Source organism: Hibiscus syriacus, unplaced genomic scaffold (genome assembly GCF_006381635.1).
Source record: "Hibiscus syriacus cultivar Baekdansim isolate YM2019G1 unplaced genomic scaffold, ASM638163v2 tig00112428_pilon, whole genome shotgun sequence".
Taxonomy (NCBI): Eukaryota; Viridiplantae; Streptophyta; class Magnoliopsida; order Malvales; family Malvaceae; genus Hibiscus; species Hibiscus syriacus.
In genome coordinates this window covers 457,725-477,244 of record NW_024063329.1, presented here as the reverse complement: position 1 = coordinate 477,244, position 19,520 = coordinate 457,725, and the positions used below count along the sequence as shown (strand labels likewise).

At 34.3% G+C, this 19,520-nt stretch overlaps 3 protein-coding genes across 3 annotated transcripts; all 3 read left to right on the top strand.

The window, feature by feature from the left end:
* Positions 1–290: 290 nt before the first annotated feature.
* Positions 291–6,482, top strand: LOC120179525 (phosphoglucomutase, cytoplasmic). Its single transcript, XM_039185104.1, has 19 exons — positions 291–321; positions 414–504; positions 1,182–1,263; positions 2,220–2,275; positions 2,794–2,907; positions 3,048–3,110; positions 3,209–3,328; positions 3,408–3,508; positions 3,830–3,889; positions 3,993–4,092; positions 4,203–4,360; positions 4,455–4,550; positions 5,049–5,112; positions 5,203–5,284; positions 5,349–5,524; positions 5,601–5,677; positions 5,781–5,913; positions 5,996–6,112; positions 6,196–6,482. The coding sequence occupies exons 2-19, from the start codon at positions 427–429 to the stop codon at positions 6,265–6,267; spliced, it is 1,749 nt and encodes a 582-aa protein (XP_039041035.1). The 5' UTR covers positions 291–321; positions 414–426; the 3' UTR covers positions 6,268–6,482.
* A 4,684-nt stretch (positions 6,483–11,166) lies between these two features.
* On the top strand, positions 11,167–12,334 carry LOC120179490 (protein PLANT CADMIUM RESISTANCE 2-like). The gene is made up of 4 exons (XM_039185070.1): positions 11,167–11,666; positions 11,745–11,816; positions 11,909–12,121; positions 12,201–12,334. Exons 1-4 carry the CDS (start codon positions 11,333–11,335, stop codon positions 12,284–12,286), a joined length of 705 nt encoding a protein of 234 aa, XP_039041001.1. The 5' UTR covers positions 11,167–11,332; the 3' UTR covers positions 12,287–12,334.
* Positions 12,335–14,988: 2,654 nt separating this feature from the next.
* Positions 14,989–16,210, top strand: LOC120179515 (protein PLANT CADMIUM RESISTANCE 2-like). Its single transcript, XM_039185092.1, has 5 exons — positions 14,989–15,059; positions 15,193–15,389; positions 15,477–15,548; positions 15,632–15,850; positions 16,125–16,210. The coding sequence occupies exons 1-5, from the start codon at positions 14,989–14,991 to the stop codon at positions 16,208–16,210; spliced, it is 645 nt and encodes a 214-aa protein (XP_039041023.1).
* The last annotated feature ends 3,310 nt before the right edge of the window (positions 16,211–19,520 follow it).

The following is a 19,520-nucleotide window of genomic DNA, read 5'->3' as shown; positions in this document are numbered from 1 at the left end:
AAGTGTCTAATATTTTTTTCGTTATACATTTAGATTTTTTAGAAAAATATTTTTAAAAAATATTTTATTTTAAAAAATAAAAATATAAACACAATAAATATCATTTAACGAGCTGTATTAATAATAAATACTTAAAAATGAATGGAAAAATTCTTTAGAGAATAAAAATTAACTTTATCTATAACATTGACAGTTATTTTTTATATTAAATTATAATATATATATATATATATATATATATATATATATATATATTTGAAAAAGGTTACCCCGTCCGTCACTTCGTCATTTTTGCCAGTTTCACTTTGATCTCTCCAACGAGTGAGCTCATCTTTCTCCCTATTTTCAACTTTTTTTTTTCTTTTTCTTTGAAGAGATTCGTATTGATTTGATCTGGGCTGCGTATTTGACAGAGAAAGCTAAGAGATGGTTTTCAAGGTTTCCAAAGTCTCAACAACGCCGTTCGAAGGGCAGAAGCCTGGAACTTCTGGCCTCCGTAAGAAGGTAATCGTCCATTCCATTTAGTTAGATCGAGACCGGCTATCTTGATCTATCGTGTTCCATCACTCTGATCTGAATTTGTGATCAAATTTAACCCGTCCGGTTGACGCCTGCAATCTTTCCTCGTTTAATTAGACGATCTCTTAAACTATATTATAAATCTTCATTTCATAGATTCATATTTAGTCTATAGTAATATATACCATATAACCGAAGAAATGCAGGAACAGTGTAGCATTTTCGGTGCTGATTTACATGCGAATTTACTTTCCTCCTCCTTTTCTATTCCGGATCTGAACTTAAAGTCTGGTTTTATCTCTTTTGCATGTAGAAGTCTAATATCTAATGCTTAAAATATAATTAATAACTGTTTTTGTGTTATATTTCTATACATGAACGATTCTATAACTGTTTATGGTTGATGGATGTTTGTTGACCAGTACAATTTTCTGTTTTAATACTCTCCAACCGATGATAAAAAAATATAACACTACTCGATAGTTCTTGAGTTATTACTTATATTGTTTGAACAGTATTCTCTACAATTTTCTTACGTAGGATATGTATATTAGATTTATAGTCGCCTTCATTGTCGGAGCCCTTTTTATATGCACGTTGGGAGGATTTTTGTTCTATTTTCTTTACTGAAATTTTATACTGTGATGTTTTGATCTTTCCAGGTGAAAGTTTTTGTTCAACCTCATTATTTGCAAAACTTTGTTCAGTCAACATTCGATGCCCTTACACCAGAGAAAGTTAAAGGTAGGGGTTTATTGATGTTATGCATTTTTGTATGCTAAATGTACCTGGTAGTCTTTACTGCTTAATCTTTAGAGGCATAATGTTATTAATGGGCTCTTAGAATCTTGGGGGAGTTTTACAAGTCGAGATCAATCTTTTGTAATTTGTTTTAGAGGGATCGATTAATAGAGTCACAATTTGCATAAAACTCTTTAGTTTTTGTTTTCATAATTTAGTTTTTCACTGAGAAGAAAACAAAGGGAATTTGCCTTTGTGAGCTTCGATAAAGCTGCCTTGTCTAGTGCAAGGCTTTTTCCAAATCTCTCCTTCACCTCAGTCACTAGGCGTGCTTCTTGACTACATTGGTTTAGGACCTTAGGTGGTTATATCTCAATAGTAGAGTTATACCGACCTTGAAACCGATATATACACACTTCTTGTTTACAGGTATTTTTCTGTATGTAAAAGAGGAGAGCACCATGGGCACGGTTCATATTTAAGATTTTTATCCTACCCTTTGATAAGAGCACCACCTCAGATTTAAGATCTTTATCCTAAGTTCCTAACACCTGATAAGAAGTAAGAACACCAAGAATATTGGTATTTTTACCCTTTTTTTTGAACAATTCCTACCTAAGGGGAGGGGAAGGGGAATTTTGCTCCTAATGGTGCATTTCTGTATTGCCTGCTAAGTCAATTCCTTGCATCTGAGGCTTCATCTAATGCTCTTACAACATTGAGTTCTTAGTTATTGGAATAGTGACTGTATAACATATTCAAATCCACTTTAGTTTTTTGCTAGCTCGTTTGGTAAACCGTTACTTTGTTTCGGAAGAAGTCCATTCCTTATCTTGAAAGATGGTTTATGTAAAGAGAAAAATGATATTGACAATTCATATTTCCTTTGTTTGATTGCATACCTTCAGTGGATTACAGATTTACAGTGGCTTATCTCTTGTTTCTGTTCGTGGTTATAGGTGCTACACTTGTTATTTCTGGTGATGGTCGTTATTTCTCAAAGGATGCTATTCAGGTGCTGCAACTTTATATCTAAATAGATATCATAAAACCATATCGTCTTAGAATGGGAAAAATTCTTGTTATTTCATTGAAGGGGTGCTCTTTGAAATGATTTTTTCCGTCTGGCAATGAATTGTTTTTTATATGGATTTTTGTTAGGCATTTTGGTCATGTTAAGAGATTGAGCCTTCAACTTATCAACGCATTTGTGGTGGCCATGTTTAAGTGGGTTATGGCTTGGCTAGTTTAACTTTTCTAAACCTGCTTTTAGGATCCAATAACTCTTTGACAGCTTTGTTCATATATGTACTTAATACAGTATATATAGTAGTTGTTTATGGTTTGTCCAATTATTATGATGGAATTTTGTGCCCAAATTCAAATTCCTATGTTCTAAGTGGATGCAACCAAGGGCTTCTTGAGTGGTTGCTTGTATTATGATGTCTTCAATGATGTTATCATTTGGCAATAAGTTATTGATCATCGTACAAAATTTGCTCAGTGAGGCATTCCCTTGTGTTAAATTGACAGATAATAATTAAAATGTCTGCTGCAAATGGAGTAAGACGAGTATGGGTTGGTCAAAATGGATTGCTTTCAACTCCTGCTGTATCAGCTGTAATTCGTGAAAGAGTTGGTGTGGATGTGAGTAACATTGCTCCTATTGCTTATATCTGGTTGTTTATGTATTAATTTTCATTTCCATTATTATATTGTTGTGAGAAGCTATTCAATATGAGTTAGTTTTGACAATATAAAGGTCTGCTTACAAACTTCAATATCAGGGATCCAAAGCAACTGGTGCTTTTATTTTGACAGCTAGTCATAATCCAGGTGGTCCTAATGAGGTATGCCCAAGCTGATTTGTCTAACTTCCAAAGATTGTTTTTTGCATGCAGCATCTGAAAAATGTACGTCTGCTTTGGCTTTTCTGTCTTTATTGCAGGATTTTGGAATTAAATACAACATGGAAAATGGTGGACCTGCTTCAGAGGCTATCACTGATAAGATCTTTGAAAACACGAAAACAATAACAGAATACTTGATTGCTGAAGATCTACCAAATGTTCGTCTTGCTTCCCTAAAACAACATTTTTCATCTTTCCACCTCTAACTTTATCTTATCAACATGTTGCATTATCCAGGTAGAAATCAGTACAATTGGTGTTGCAAATTTTACGGGGCCTGAGGGACAGTTTGATGTTGAGGTTTTTGATTCAGCAAATGACTATGTGAAATTGATGAAGTAAGTTAGTCGTCAAGTGAATGTGCTTTACCTAATAAATACTGGCTAGCAGTATCATTCAAATGGTGATATCTGTTCTTCTCTTGAATCCTTGTGTATCCCCTTTGATTGGAAATTGCTATTATTATTATGATTTAGAATTGAAACTTAAAAGCTTCTAGAAAATCATTTTCATTGATTAAAAATCTCGTGAGTTGTGTCATAATTCCCCTTCGTATTATTCATATCCTGATTATTTCATTCTGGGAATGTCAAGAGTTTTAACATTGATTGTATATGCAAGCAGTCTAAATATTGAAGTCCTTTTGCTTCTATTTTCAGGTCAATTTTTGACTTTGATCTTATCCGCAAGTTGCTTTCCTCTTCGAAATTTACATTCTGGTATGTAGATAAACCTTTTATTTTTAAGAACGGGACTTTTAATTTTCTGGAATAAACTATAATTCTTGGCCAAAAGGTGTAACCCTTTCACCTTGTATTGAAGCTATGATGCACTGCATGGAGTTGCTGGAGCTTATGCTCATCGCATTTTTGTGGAAGAGCTTGGGGCAAAAGAAATCTCACTGTTGAACTGTGTACCCAAGGTCTTTTTTAAGCGGTGGAAGAATTTTTTAGGCTTGTGATATGTTACATCTCTGTTTAGCTGAATGGGTCACATTATTCTTTGTTAATGCTTTGACATGATGCAAACCAGGAGGACTTTGGAGGAGGGCATCCTGATCCCAATCTGACTTATGCAAAGGAGTTAGTTGCTCGCATGGGATTGGGCAAATCGAACTCTGAAGTTGAGCCACCAGAGTTTGGTGCCGCTGCTGATGGTGATGCTGATCGTAATATGATACTGGGAAAAAGGTACTCATACCGTCTGGGAAATTAAAATCTAAGATCTTAATATTAACTACGCCTCCTATAATTTTATCTTATATATATATTTTTTCCATTTTAGGTTCTTTGTCACTCCATCAGATTCAGTTGCCATCATTGCTGCCAATGCGGTCAACGCAATTCCTTACTTTTCTTCTGGTTTGAAGGGAGTTGCCAGGTGAACTGTTTTTATCGTTTTTTAACATGCTTTCTATTGGAGCATTCAATTCTACCAGCGCAATTGTCCAGCTGGTTCTTTCGAAACTATTAATTATGTTGGACTTACAACTTAAAGGTTATAAACATGAAACAACTAACATGCTAATGTCTTTAAAGCTTAAAGAAAGGTGATTCTACATTTGAAGCCTTTATAAGATGCAATGAATAGGTGAAATGTGTCTGTCCTTCCTCTACATGATAATAATACCTCAGACTCTGTCACCTTGTATGATATCTTAAGTTTAAATTAGAAACTGCAAATGTCAGAAAAAGTGATTTGTGTTCAGGCCTACACACCATGCTAGAATGGTGTGTTGTATTTAATTAAACTATAAAATTGCCAATATATTCACATCTATTCTGCGATTCAAACTCTGATATATATATATATATAGTGTTAAACTATAATTATCTTGACAGAAATTGAAACTGAAGATTTATTTTCTGCATCTTGTAGGAGTATGCCTACATCAGCTGCCCTTGATGTTGTGGCCAAGCACTTGAACTTGAAATTTTTTGAGGTATACCATGGGAAATGGGTTTTGATAATTTTTCCTACTTGCCACTATTTTTTACTTTTGTAAGGTAGCTATTAATCGATTATTTGCTAGGTACCCACTGGGTGGAAATTTTTTGGCAATTTAATGGATGCTGGATTATGTTCAATTTGTGGAGAAGAAAGTTTTGGAACTGGTAAGTGTTTGATGTAACGAATACGAAGTATACATTTGGAACTAAAACATTCTATTGTGGGCAGGCTCTGACCATATACGAGAGAAAGATGGAATCTGGGCTGTTTTGGCTTGGTTATCAATACTTGCATATAAAAACAAGGAAAATCTCAATGGGGAAAAGCTTGTGACTGTTGAGGATATAGTCCGTCAGCATTGGGCTGCCTATGGTCGACATTATTATACTCGATACGACTATGAGGTATAACATTTTGTAGATCTTTTCTGTGTTAGGCGATGAAGTGATTGAGAGTGCTAAATAATTTATTCTCTTGAAGAATGTCGATGCTGGTGCAGCGAAGGATTTAATGGCGTATCTGGTCAAATTACAATCATCTCTCGATGAAATCAATAGGTATGCATATCGCTGTTATGATGTTTCTCGTTATTGGGACTAAAATTTCCGTTGGTTATATATTTTAGTTTCTTTTGATGATCATATTGTTGTTATAATGCAGCATTGTGAAGGGGGCTCGTTCAGATGTGTCAACTGTTGTTAATGCTGATGAATTCGAATACAAGGATCCTGTTGACGGCTCTGTTTCAAAGCACCAGGGTATTCGGTTTTTGTTCGAGGATGGATCGCGATTGGTAACTCAACTTCTTCACCACTTTATTTCTAAAAAAAATCTTATTCGAGCAGTATTTGATTTTAACACCCCCCCATGCGTAGGTTTTCCGTCTCTCCGGAACCGGCTCAGAAGGTGCAACTATCCGCCTCTATATCGAGCAATACGAAAAGGATTCATCAAAAACCGGAAGAGACTCCCAAGAAGCACTTGCTCCTCTCGTGAGCATCCTCGAACTTGTCTAAATTGTCCTGTGTTCCAGATTACTTGCATATTATAGGCTGACTCTTGCCTTTGATACCAGGTGGAGGTTGCTCTGAAACTTTCCAAGATGCAGGAGTTCACCGGCCGATCCGCACCTACGGTCATCACATAGATTCATACTGCTACAAACTGTTGTCCATACGAGGCAAAGCACTACTTTTGAGGAAAGTAAACATGAATAAACTGGCTAAGACTACATTAGAGCATCATGATTGACAGATGATGATGCTCATCGAAATTTTCGAAATATTTCATGAAATAATTTGAATGTTAAGGGCGCCTATACTCCTTATCTTTTTGGTTGAATTGTTGCCTAAATCTCATTTCTGGATGGTATGGTGTTGATTTGGCTCGGGTTTTAAATTCTGTTCGTGAAATTGAAAAAACACTCGGTATATCAGAAAATAATCCTAATATTTTGATATAATAATATTTTAGGTCTTTTTTAATCTAAATATTAATTAAATAAGCACTTTGCCCCCTCCTATTTTTTTATTTTAAATATCCTAGCCCTGTTCTTGATTGGACACCTGAAAATTTTAAATTTTCATAGAAGTCATTGTCTTTTTATATTCTATTAAAATCTATCACCCTTTAAATTTTTATAGTTTTGTACTCTTAAATGTACAATATAAGTTTCTAAGTTCACATCCCTTACCATGGAATTATATATTTGTCTATGCTCATGTGGGAAGATTATTATTGGAATGGAGTAGTTAAATTCTTTGTAATTAATTGGTGTATGGATAATGAAGTGTAAACTAAGGTTATCAAAGGAAAAGAAAAGGTAGGAAGAGAAGAGACGTTTCAATAATTATATACGAAAAATATAATATAAAAGGCAGCCAAGTATTGCTCAAGCGCTAAAACTAATTAATTAACTAAACTTGGCTTTATTATTAATAATATTATTATCCCTAAAACGACATATTTCAGTTCTTGATTAGACTAAGCATCTGCCAAACGTGAACTTCTCAACCATCACTGCTGGATATATTTAAATATATAGTATTTATTTTAAAAATATATTTATAATTATACGAATAATTTCATTTAAAAAATAAAGATAAAAAATCATGTAGCTAAAGAAACGTATTTATTATTAATTTCCTTCATAAATACAATAATTTCAGCATTTTTTTCCCTATTACACAAAACCTATACGATATACAAATCAACTATAAATTTCAACATAGGTGTCACTTTCATATTTACATATACCCTATCGACAAGTTCACAATCCATTATCAAACGGCACTCCGGTTCCTGGAATCCAAGCATTCCCTGCGAGAAAATTACCGAAGGTGAATTTCCCGGAATTTCGCGGCATCGGCAGCAGTAATAACATGAAATCCACCCCATTTCACTCTTCCACCGGTGCTTGCACCGGCGCTGGTGTTCATATGCTCGGCGTAGTAAAGACTACTTAGAGCAAAGTTTCCACTCCATGGTAACCATCCTTCCACATCGATCACACCGTCCAAACCACTTTCCACGAACAAGGTTCTCGAATATTTCTGCCATGGCCGCCCCAAGTAGCTCTTGAATGGACCCTGAACCATCGCCCTCATGTCAGACGAAGCCGTCACGAGTGTCTCTAGGCTTCTTTGGCCATTTACGTCCCTCTCGAGCTAAGCTTTATCCTTATGAAAAATCTCAAGCTCTTACGGACCTTAATCAGGTCGAAACTGATCTTAGAAAGAGGATAGTATCGATAATCTAGTTGTAGTATTAATATCTGCTGATAATCTTATGATTTAGAGATAATTTTAAATTACCTTAATGATTCTTGTGATGCTATAAATATTTATCGAATGTCGTGTTACGTTCACTTGTGGGTATTTTGGTGAATATTTAGTTATCTTCCATGTTAAACAAATAAAAAACCCAAAAAAATTGTTTTAAATTATGTGTGAATTGTCAGAGCTTCCCATCTGGCTCTAACTGAATAAAATGTTCACAACAATATTTTAGTTGTAGAACACTCCGTTGCTAAGGCAAGTTTGGTACGCTTAGTGAATGCTAATTAGGGAAGACAGTCTTGAATAGCATGAGTGAATGGAAGTCTTCACGGGATGACTCTACCTAAAAGGCTAGGGGGTTCTTTGTTGACATCTTACTACTCAAGTATTGGCAGATAATTTTGATGAGCTGAAGCTCTAGCTAAACTAAATAGTAATTGTTGTGACATCTTTTGCTTTTTTAATTACTTTGATAATTATGATATTCTCTGCAAATACCCATGGTAGTGAACCTTCTCGATTAAGAGCACACACACATACACGAGCATCATAAGTTGATTTGAGTTGATTTCATAATTGTCTTGAGATTTAAAGGTGATTGGCAGAAAATTACTAAGGTTATGAGGTGACAAGTGCAAGGCAAGTGTAAGAGTGATGTCTATTTGTTGTGAGAAAGTTGTTGTCATGCTTTGCTTGAGGATAAGCAAACACTTAGGTTTGGGGGTGTAATAACTCTCTAAAAGAGTTATATTTTATATCCTATTTACGTAGGTTAAGTTTGCACTCTAGTATTATTTGGATCATATTTATATTTATTTTAGAATATTTTACATCATTTGCATATTAGGAGTGAATCATTGGTACTTGGACTGATTTTGATGTTTTTGTTGCAAAACTGATGTTGTGACATTATTAATGTTGTAACCGATACTGTATGTTGATGCTAGATTGGAGTGCTGAGATGATTCTGCAACAACTCTTGAGTCACAAGGTGGTTGGAGAAATTTTAGGAAATGATAAAGCTGCAGGATTAAAAGCTGAAATTTAAACTTAAAAAAAATTTGAACAAAAAAGAGAACTTTTCTATTGGTGGAAAGTTTAGCCTTGATGGGCTATAATATAACTTTTTTCTACACACTTTTCCCATTTAAGAAAAAACCTAACTTCCTTTTATTTTTTCTCCTACCATCACCATGGCCGCCTAAGTCATTCGTCGAAGAGTGTACTAATAGTGTGGAGCAACCGTGTAGCAGCGATAACCGATTGAGATTCATCTTTGCTTGGTGTATTCAAATTGAGAAGGGAGAAACATTATTGTGAAGTTGGATATTTTGATTTCTTTGTTTTATTTGGATTTGAACATAAGGTGTTCGATGAAATGCATACTTTATGATAATTTCATATTCATGTGTGTTAATCTTGTTTGTTTTTAGAGCTAAGAATTATTAAGATTGCTTGCTACTTTCGCTCTAGCGTCAGTGTTTATGAGAGTAAACTAAATCATATAGAGATGTATGATGTCGAGTGTTATGCTTCGTTAACTGTTTAATCTATGATATTGATGAGAGCTAATTCCATTTGGTTGAGTGTTTAATTCTTGAGAGAAGATTAATGTGTTAATCGCTGCATAACTCATAATTGTATTGCCGCATTATAATTGTACTGTAAGCTAGCAGATAACAACAACAATCTTTGGTCCATTAGTCTGATTGCTCCACTGCTTGCTATAGCATTCCCCTACTTTTATCATTTTGATTTTATTACTTTGCTATCTTTATGATACCTTCTTAAAATACACATTACTTATATTTTCCTTTGCCAACAACTTTTTTGTGACACGTACGCTCTATGTGGGTTCGACATCCGAAGCTTTTATAGCTTCCATTTTATTACTTGAACGATATGTATACTTGCGTAATTGTTATAGCATCTTACGTAACATTAAGTTTTTACGTAAGTGCTCCACAACAACGGCGACACACTCCAACTTACACTCTGGGGTAAGGCAAAGCTGCCTGGAAGTCCAATGGTCTCTCACAGCTACTGATCGGCTAAAATCAGATCCTTATGGCCTGAACCAAAGAAATTGACTGTCTGATATTTCCTTAGCCTCTCTAATGGGGATTTTGTTGGCCCTAACGCACCCTAGGTGATTAACTGAACTGTCTGCACTTTAGGAATAACGTCCACTACCTCTCTAAGAATGAAAGTTAAACCTTTGAAAAAGGTCATCTCTGCGACGCCCGTTCCTGACGGGACACCAAAAATCGCTACCTTAACAGAATTTTTTTACTGACTTTACTGGGGTGAGAGGCTCGCTTCTCTATCTGATCCTCTGAATTACATTCAAATCTGTCTGCCATCGCAAATGATTTGGTATTCGATAATAAATCAACATCGCAAAAGGACCTTTTGTTCACTGTCAAGATGAGGACTCTTATTTGGATTAAAGCAATAAACGGCAACCTTCTTGTCTCTGAAGCTGATTGGTGGAACAATCCGGTGGACTGTTTAATTGCGAAGAACTCTCATCTGGTGTGGCTCCCTCCCGTAGCAGGTTGTTTGAAATTTAACATGGATGGTGCTTTCAATGTTTCGTCTGCTGGCTGTGGAGGCGTGTTAAGATCGAGCAATGGAGATGCTAAAGCGTTGTTCTCCGGTCCGGTGGCTCCTGTAAGTGCTGATTTTGCAGAATTGATGGCAATAAAAACTACTTTGCTGTTGTTCATTGAAACTGGTTGAGTTGGAATCTTTAGTTTGATAGTTGAATCGGATTCCCAAGTAGCGCTGAAGTGGATCGAATCTTTGTCTTTGAGGCCTTGGAGGTGGTGGGACTTGTTCGAGGAAATAGAAAAATTATCAAACCAAATTTCTGTGTTGCCTTGGTTCCTTGTACCTTGATAAGATAATCTTTTTCCTCCGCCTAAGATTAGAGAAGTTTTTAACAAGACTCTATCTCGATCTTTATCTTTAATAAATTTAATTTTGCAGAGTAAATATATATATATATATATATATATAATTTTGTCGATAAAAAAATCATTATCGCGACAAAATGTGCAAGAATCATCAATATAATGCATTTTTTTCGGATGTCTTCATATTGTCCTCATTAACTTCAGCTAACGTATTATATGGTGAGCCACCAATAGGAACACCCTTCTTTTCGGATCTTGTTGTACGCCTTCCTATTTTGCTTCCAAATTTGTCGCATAGTAATCCATCCATGGACTGAAATTTTCCTCTTCCACTCGCCGGTTATCCTCCTTCACCGGCGCTTCACGGCCTTCCGCCATGTTACCCTGCATCTCGTTCCATTGCCGGTGTTGTAATCGATTTTGATAACACCCATTATAAGCTTCTCTCGTCCTTAGTTGAACCGTAAGGTATTACTTGCTCGTAGGTCATCACGGTCCTTCGGTCAGAACTTAAGCAATGGAACTCCATCAATATCCTACACAAAACTACATGCAACCGGCTGGCCAAAAAAACTCGGCACCCCCTCATCACTTTGTTCAACAACCTCTGGCGACCGGTTTGCCCATTGCCTCAACGGACCAACAATATCCTCCCCAGACCTACATGCAACATGCCGGCCAACCGAACTCGGCACCCCCTCATTACTTTCCTCAACAAGCTCCGGAAACTGGTTTCCCCATCGCCACAACGAACCACCACGTCCATTACCCTTCCCAAAACTACATGCAGCAGGATGGCCAGGTCCCTTGGTCAACAGGACTCTACGACTGCTTCTCTGATGTTCCAAACTGTAAGCTTTTTTAAACCAGACCCCCATCATTGTAATGTTTTTATCAGTCACAAATTCCATTCGACTCAAATTTCATAGGTTGCATAACATTCTGGTGTCCCTGTATCACCTTCGGACAAATTGCTCATATTGTCGACCATGGATCAGTCCGTAAGTTTAACCATCTTCTCTCACGATCGACTTCCAATATTTTCTATCCACGACCATGGACAAATTGCTCATGATATCGTCGACCATGGCAGCTTGTGAAGTATGTGCAGCAATCTATGCAGTCATCAGAGTGTTCACGGGGTTCCCTTGCATCTTATCCTGGTTCTACCGCTCCAGAATGAGGAGTCGTTACATGCTGGAGGAGAGTCCCTGCAACGATTTCTGCGTTCATCTCTGGTGCGAGTACTGCGCCTTGTGCCAAGAATATCGCGAGCTCAAGAACAATGGCTTCCACATGTACCACGGTAAATGGTGATCATTATAAAATCAGCATCATGTATGTGAGAATATTAAAGATACCAACGAATGTTTAATTATACGTAGGATGGCACGGAAACACGGCGGGGCAGCAAAATCGTGGCATGCCCATGCAACCGGCTCCGGTGATGGAAAGTGGCATGAAAAGATGAGACATAACTCTTTTCACCAAAAGGAATTGGCCACAAAACAATACATAGTTGCAGTGAAAATAATTGTTGGAAAATGATTCTTGTACAATGAAATACTCTTTTTTTCCTGAAAAGATTAAGTATTTTATAACGTTTGAATGATTACAAGTAAAATATTTTTTTTGTTTTTAGATAATTCTTTTAAAAGTTATTAATTATAAATATTAAGTATAATAAATATTATTATTTTAAAAAATTATAATAATAATTTTTTAAATTTGTAGTTTTGAATTTTTTTTAATTCTCAAGGGTTGATATAACTTAATCAAGTGTCATGACACCAAAAGGACAAAAGAAAATATAAGTTCATGACCCAAAACTCCAAGGTATTAATATAGATAAAAGGAAAGTTAAAAAGATTAAGGGTGTATTTGATAGATGAAAAATATTTTTCGGAAAATGCTTTTTTTAATTTTTTGTATTTGATAGTTGGAAAAATTTGTTTGAAAAAATATATTTCAGTGTTCGATAATTGTAATTGGTTTCATAAAAAACATTTTTTAGTGTTTGATAGATGTAATTGATTTTCCTAGTTTCTTTGTATTTTCCGTAAAATGTTTTATCATCTGATTTTTCGTAAAATATTTTTCTAACTTTTCACTAGTATAAGTACTCAAAAAAATTATTTAATTATTTAATATTAATTTAATAATTTAATATCATTTTAATAAAAATATTAATTATTAAAATATTTAATATAAATATAATATAATTTTAATAATATTATATTTAAAATATTATATTAATATGTACTCAAATATATTATATTATATTATTTTTTAAATTTAATAATATATAATAAATTATTAATATAATTAATATTAACTATTATTTTTATAAACATAATATTATTAAATTATTAATAATAAGGAATATTAATTTATATATTTAGTATTAATACGATAATTTAGTATTATGTTAATAAAATACTAATAATTTAAAATTAAGCGTATTTAAATGGTTAATCTTGCCACCTATCGAATTGAATTACCATTAACCGAACTTTTTTTTCCTTTAATCGTTAATCGAATCAGTTTTTTTTAAAATATTAATCGAACCAAACTTTATTCATTTTATGTAAATCATTTTCTATAAAATCAATTATAGTGTATCAAACAATTAGTGAAAATGGTTTACACAATACCATCAAAACTTCGTAAAATAGTTTCTAAAAACTGTTTTCTAGAAAATATAATTCATTTTACGTAAAACAGTTTTCATGTATTTCATTTAACGTAAAACAATTTTCATGTAATATATTTTACGCAAATTATTTTCCAGAAAATCAATTACAATCTATCAAATAGACCCTAAATTAAAAATAAACCAAATTTATGGGGCAAAATGTGACTTATCCCAACTACTTTTTTTATGAAACGCACCTAAATTTGGATGGTAGGAGCACATGTTGAACTAAATTGAAATAAAAGAATAAGCGTGTGTGGTGTGTAGAAGACATAGAATTGCATGTGTAATTATTTGTCTTTGACATATATCACGTATGTTTATTCTTTTTGGATAAAATTTGTATTAGTTTTTTTTTCTTATTTTTTTGCCAGTTCTTTTCATTTTAATTCAACATGTGTAGTACACAGAGCTAGGGATGGACATGAGATCCAAACTCGACAGGTTCCGATCTGACTTGACCCAATCGGGTCAGATTTAAAAAAAACTCGAGTTCGGGTTGGGTTTTGGTTTAGGGTGAAAAATACCCGACCCGACCCGAAAAATATATAATTTTACGATAAATATTTAAGAATAATTACAATAATACCCCTCTATATATTTCGGGTTGCGTCGGGTCAGGTTTTTATGTTATATATCGGGTCGGGGTCGGGTCGGGTTGGGTCTTAGGTGGAGGACTCCTTGTTCTCGGGTTGGGTCGGGTGGACCAAAAACCTAACCCAACCCGACCCATGTCCATCCCTACTCAGAGCCGACTCTAAGGGGAGCATCCTGAGCAACTGCTCAGGGCCCAATTTTTTGTATTTATAATTAAGACCCTTAATTTTTTATATTTATATTTTGGACCCCTAGTTTTTATAATTTCATAAAATGTTTAGTTTTTTACTCTCCTTTTTCATTTCTTTTATTAATTCATTCAATTTTGAATTAAATTTAATTCAAATCTTACTCTTCAATCTATCAAATATTTTTTAATTTTTAGTATTCTTCAATCTTAATCTAACAATAAAATAATATACAATTTATTTATTTATTATTCAAAATCAAGCTATGTATCGTACACATATTCAATATTTTTATATTTATTCTCTCTTAGTTGTATTTAATGTGTTTTCTTAATAATTAATAAAAAATAATCATTTTTCTATGATTTATTTATGTAATATTGAATTAATTGTTTAAAATAATAAAATATACTTTCATTTTATAAAGATATATTTTTTATTTTTCGCTTAGAGCTCCGAAAATGTCTACGATGGTTTTGTCCGTACGGTCGATGTGTGTCGAAGAGACGTAGTTGCATGTGTGTGCTCGTGTAATTATGTATCTTCGATGCGTTTCGTGCACATGGATTCCTTTCTGACAAAATTCATATAATTTTTTTCCCTAATTTTGTCACCTCTTTTCCTTTCCTTTCATTCTAACTTAATTACGTGTCTTCGATACGTATAATTCGGATTGGTTCATGCGTTATTCCCATGAGTCTTCAACTTCTACTTGAAAGGAAACCATATTATGCAGTTTACGCTTTACCTTTTTCCCTGGTTCGGTGAACAGAACAGGCCAATGTAGCCGATGCTTTATTTGTATTGATTAAACAATATAACGGTTTAACCTAACACTGTTAACATGGACCCGATTAATACGGTGAAGGCGTGTTCTCTAGTTATTTAAATCTTCAGGGAAGCAGCGTTTCGTGGTAAAGCACATCATCTCTTTTCCCTGGAAGACACATCAGGCATCGCCATGCACTCCAGAAAACAACCATCAACCGGTGCTCCAGCTAGCTCGAAAAGCCGGCTATGTCCTACGCAGCAGCCGGAGGGGACAGTCCCTTGGTCGACGGGACTCTTTGCCTGCGGCTCCGATGTTCCCAACTGTAAGCCTTTTCCTTTCAAAGTAACCCTAAAATGGCCACTTGATGAGATTAATTAAACTCACGTTGTTTTGAACTTGGATTGTATAGGTTGTATTACATGCTGGTGCCCTTGCGTCACCTTTGGACGAATTGCCGAGATCGTGGAGGAGGGATCAACCTGTGAGTTGTTCTTTTATTTGCTGTTGGGGAAAGTTGTAAGAAGTTGAACAAAAATGTTTAATGAATGGCATTGGCATGTGCAGCATGCGGAGCAAGGGGAGCAGTGTACACATTAATAGCTGTATTTACAGGGTGTGGGTGTGCTTGTATTTACTCCGGCTTCTATCGGCAAAGAATGAGGAGTCGATACAGGTTGGAAGAGGGCCGCTGCAACGATTGCTGTCTACATTTATGCTGCGAGAGATGCGCCCTGTGCCAAGAATACCGCGAGCTCAAGAACCGGGGCTTCGACATGTCCCTCGGTAATCACATTCATTATAATATAATCACATGATCTCGACAGATTTCGTGACTTATCGTAATGAAACCGAAAATTTTTACTATCAGATCTACCTAGTCTCTTGATTTATAAATAATCATGATAACCATATGTATATTGATGTCAGTTAAGACTATTTACAAATATCCATCGACAAAAATACTAATCAATTATCGTTCTTTTATCGATCGTAACTTTTCATCTGAATCAGAATGGATGAGTCCTCCATGACTTTTAATCTTGTTTGGAAAATGTAGGATGTCATGGGAACATGGCGAGACAACAAAATCAAGGAGCTCAAACGACAGCCGCTCCGGCGGTGGAAACCGGCATGAAAGGATAGAATGCTATTGGTCCGATGGGAAGGTTCTTGGTTTGTTTCACAGAACAATGCATTTTTTATGATTGTCAACGTTCAAACCGTAACGGAATTGGTTTGGCTGGTCTCACACATTACACATAAATATGACTGAAAATACAAATGTTCATATAGATAGATGAATACATTTATGGCAGAATGGAAGATTTTATGTTCACATAGGACTGATGTGTAAAATTCGGTTTGATTTCGTTCTGTTGATCAATATATTCGATTTAATTTGGTCAAATTACAATTCTTTTTATTTATTTTTATGAAAATACTAAATTTAATAACATCATAAAAATAGGTTTAATTATAAAATAAGAGCCTAAACTATATCGTTTTCCCAACAGGTGCCCAAACTTTTTTTTAATCATTCAGGTGCCAAACGTTACAAATGTTACCACTTTAGGTGCTCGCGCCGTAATTGTCTTTAGTTTTCTCTGTTAAGTGACACTTGTCACATTCTAGTAATTTTTAATTTTTTTAAAAAATTAAAAAATTATTATATTTATTAAAAAAACTCTAATTTCTTTTAAATTACAAAAAAAAAAACTCAAATCGTCGACAACGTGGTCCCTACCATCTTCCTAGTTATACGTCGCAATAGTTGTCGGCGATTGACCGTCGAGATCGTGTGGGGTCACAAATTTCAGCGTAGGGTTCATGGGGTAAAAAACGTCAATTGATTGTAGTTTCATAGGGTTACTGATCGTCAGGAAGAGGTGAGGTCGGTTAGAGCTTCGTCGACGACAAATGACGTCAATTTAGCCTTTAGGGGGTGTTTGGATGGGGGAATGTGAGATTCCCATGGGAATGGAATCTACATTCCCCCGTTTGGTTAGTCCGGAAATCTCATTCTCAGTAATGTAAGATTACTAATAGTTGATTTTTTGGGGTATATTACCGGGAATGTCATTACCTCCATTTCCTTAGGTATTGTTGGATTCCCGACGTTTTGGATTAAAATGCCCTTAAATTTTTTTAAATATCTTTTTTCTGTCATTGAATAATAAAAATTCTACGAATGTTAAATTACAAATTTATCCTTAAACTATTTTAGATTTACAAAAAAAGTCTATAATTAAAATTTTATATGAAATTCTGGGGTTAAAATAAAATTTTACCCTTTCATTAAACCTTTTTATATTTTCAATTTTGTAAAAAAATTATATAAATTTTATGAATTTAAATTTTTTAAAGAAAATATATAAATATTTTCCAACTTGTTAAAAAAACAAATATATAATAAAGACAATTTGGTCAAATATACATTCCAATAATCTTTTATTCTTTTAACCAAACACGATAATCTTACATTCCTGCTAAACCAACCAAACACAAAATACAACATTCCAGTAATCCTATTCCCTGGTAATCTTACATTCCCACTGGTAATCTTCTATTCCGTGAACCAAACGCACCCTTAGGGTTTGAAATGTGAGTTTTCAAAGTTTCGGGTCATTTCAAAAATTTTGTTTTTTAAATATTTTTTTATTTTAAATAAAATTTTAAAATTACCAAAACATAAAACATGTCATTTAAAGGCAGTTACGACTCGGGCACCTAAAGTGGTAATGTTTGTAACGTTAGGTACCTGGATGATTAAAAAAAGAATTTGAACACCTATTTTAAAAAAAGTATAATTTGGATACTTTTATTTTATAATTAAGCCTAAAAATATGAAATTTAAAAATATTAATAATGCTGAGAATTGAAAATCTAACAGCATTAATGTTGAGTAATTAAATAAAGAATCGAACTTGGGAAAGAATCATCAGATTGACATCAAAATTATTGAACTACGTTTATAGAAGTGTTTATTGTTATATTTTATTTAAATTATCTGATCAAATTAAAATTTAGTTCGATTAATTAATCAAATAATTAGATGTTAGATATGTAAATAATTATTTTTTAAAATTCAATATTAATTAATTCAATTCATTTAAGATCAATTAATCAACCTAGTTAACTGAAAATATTCAATTCAATTTGAGATCGATTAATCAACTAATTAATTCATTTTACCTGATTCAATTCGACCACTGAATTAATTGGTCACATGTCCAACAAGAAAGAGTTTAACTAATTCATTTTAACTAGTTTCACATGTCTACATGTCCAAGCGATTGCTGAGACATGAATGCTACTTAGTGGTAACATGTGTCCAAGCGATAACAGGACTGTAGGTGAGGAAAAGTCTGTAATAGGGTCGATCTGCCGATGTACTGGTTGGATCCTGTGAATCCTTCCTCGAGACAAGGTCATGCTTTTGTTTGAAGTTTTCCCATGCAGGTTCGTTTGGATTTGGACGACTCGGCAATTTGGTGAAGTGGGAAGCCGAGACTTGACCATGGCGGTTCATCTGCCCATGAATTTTGGAAGAAAGGAGATGCATGAGTTCCTTGCTCGAACTATTGGTTTCTCGATGAAGAGGGTCCGGTTTTTAGATTGTTTGAAATGGCACTTGTAGTTTTATTGAAGTGGACCAGGTTTCCTTTGGGTGGTTCCTTGATGCGTTAGTCATTGGAAACCACGTAATAAGATAGGGTGCTGTGCAAGGTTGGTCGATTGCCTAATTGTTGAGTTGAGCGATGAATATGGGGCTGACCCCATATCCGAGGGGCAGCAGTGTTCGTGTTCCCTTTCATATTTTTAGGGAGGTTTGATAATTTTTTGTGTTGGGCAGTGTATTGTTATGGTAGTGTGTAAGTTCTTTGGCAGTACTGATGGTGTAGTGATATTATCCTTATTGATACATACATGGAGTACTCTTTTTCCTCCACGGTTTAGGGAGGTTTTTTTATGCTCGTTTTGTATGTATGTCTTTAAATACAATACGAAACATCCTTTTAAAAAAACATTCTAATCACATAGTAACAAAAATAATATCAGATTAACATCAAAATTTTGTTGATTCAATTATCCAATTTTACTCGAACTTAATCATCTGATTTTACTAATTATAAATTATACAAAATATCTGTCAAAAATTTCTACACCATTTCTCTTCCTAATTTAGTGCCACTTTTAGTGGCCATGCAATGACTTTTTCATCACATGTCAAAAAAAAAATAAATAAATAACATAAAAAATGCAACTCAAAACTAAAAAAAAGAAAGAAAAAACAAAAAAAAGGTTGGCGAAATCTATTCCTAAGAAGAAGAAAAACTTGGACATACTCGAAAGGGGAGCAGAGGAAATTTGTTCTCGTTGAATAGGTTTCTTTGTCTCCCCCCTTAGATTTCAAAGCCTTCTACGTTGAAAAATGAAACACACAGACACAACC

Excerpts from the sequence above, each read along its gene's own strand:
- LOC120179525 (XM_039185104.1), top strand. The coding sequence starts at position 427 with ATGGTTTTCAAGGTTTCCAAAGTCTCAACAACGCCGTTCGAAGGGCAG. Across the intron at positions 2,276-2,793 it reads TCTCAAAGGATGCTATTCAG|ATAATAATTAAAATGTCTGC; the intron begins GTGCTGCAACTT and ends TTAAATTGACAG. Across the intron at positions 5,285-5,348 it reads AGAAGAAAGTTTTGGAACTG|GCTCTGACCATATACGAGAG; the intron begins GTAAGTGTTTGA and ends TATTGTGGGCAG.
- LOC120179515 (XM_039185092.1), top strand. The coding sequence starts at position 14,989 with ATGAGTCTTCAACTTCTACTTGAAAGGAAACCATATTATGCAGTTTAC. Across the intron at positions 15,390-15,476 it reads CGGCTCCGATGTTCCCAACT|GTTGTATTACATGCTGGTGC; the intron begins GTAAGCCTTTTC and ends TGGATTGTATAG. Across the intron at positions 15,549-15,631 it reads CGTGGAGGAGGGATCAACCT|CATGCGGAGCAAGGGGAGCA; the intron begins GTGAGTTGTTCT and ends TGGCATGTGCAG.
- LOC120179490 (XM_039185070.1), top strand. The coding sequence starts at position 11,333 with ATGGAACTCCATCAATATCCTACACAAAACTACATGCAACCGGCTGGC. Across the intron at positions 11,817-11,908 it reads TGTCGACCATGGATCAGTCC|CTTGTGAAGTATGTGCAGCA; the intron begins GTAAGTTTAACC and ends CGACCATGGCAG. Across the intron at positions 12,122-12,200 it reads TGGCTTCCACATGTACCACG|GATGGCACGGAAACACGGCG; the intron begins GTAAATGGTGAT and ends AATTATACGTAG.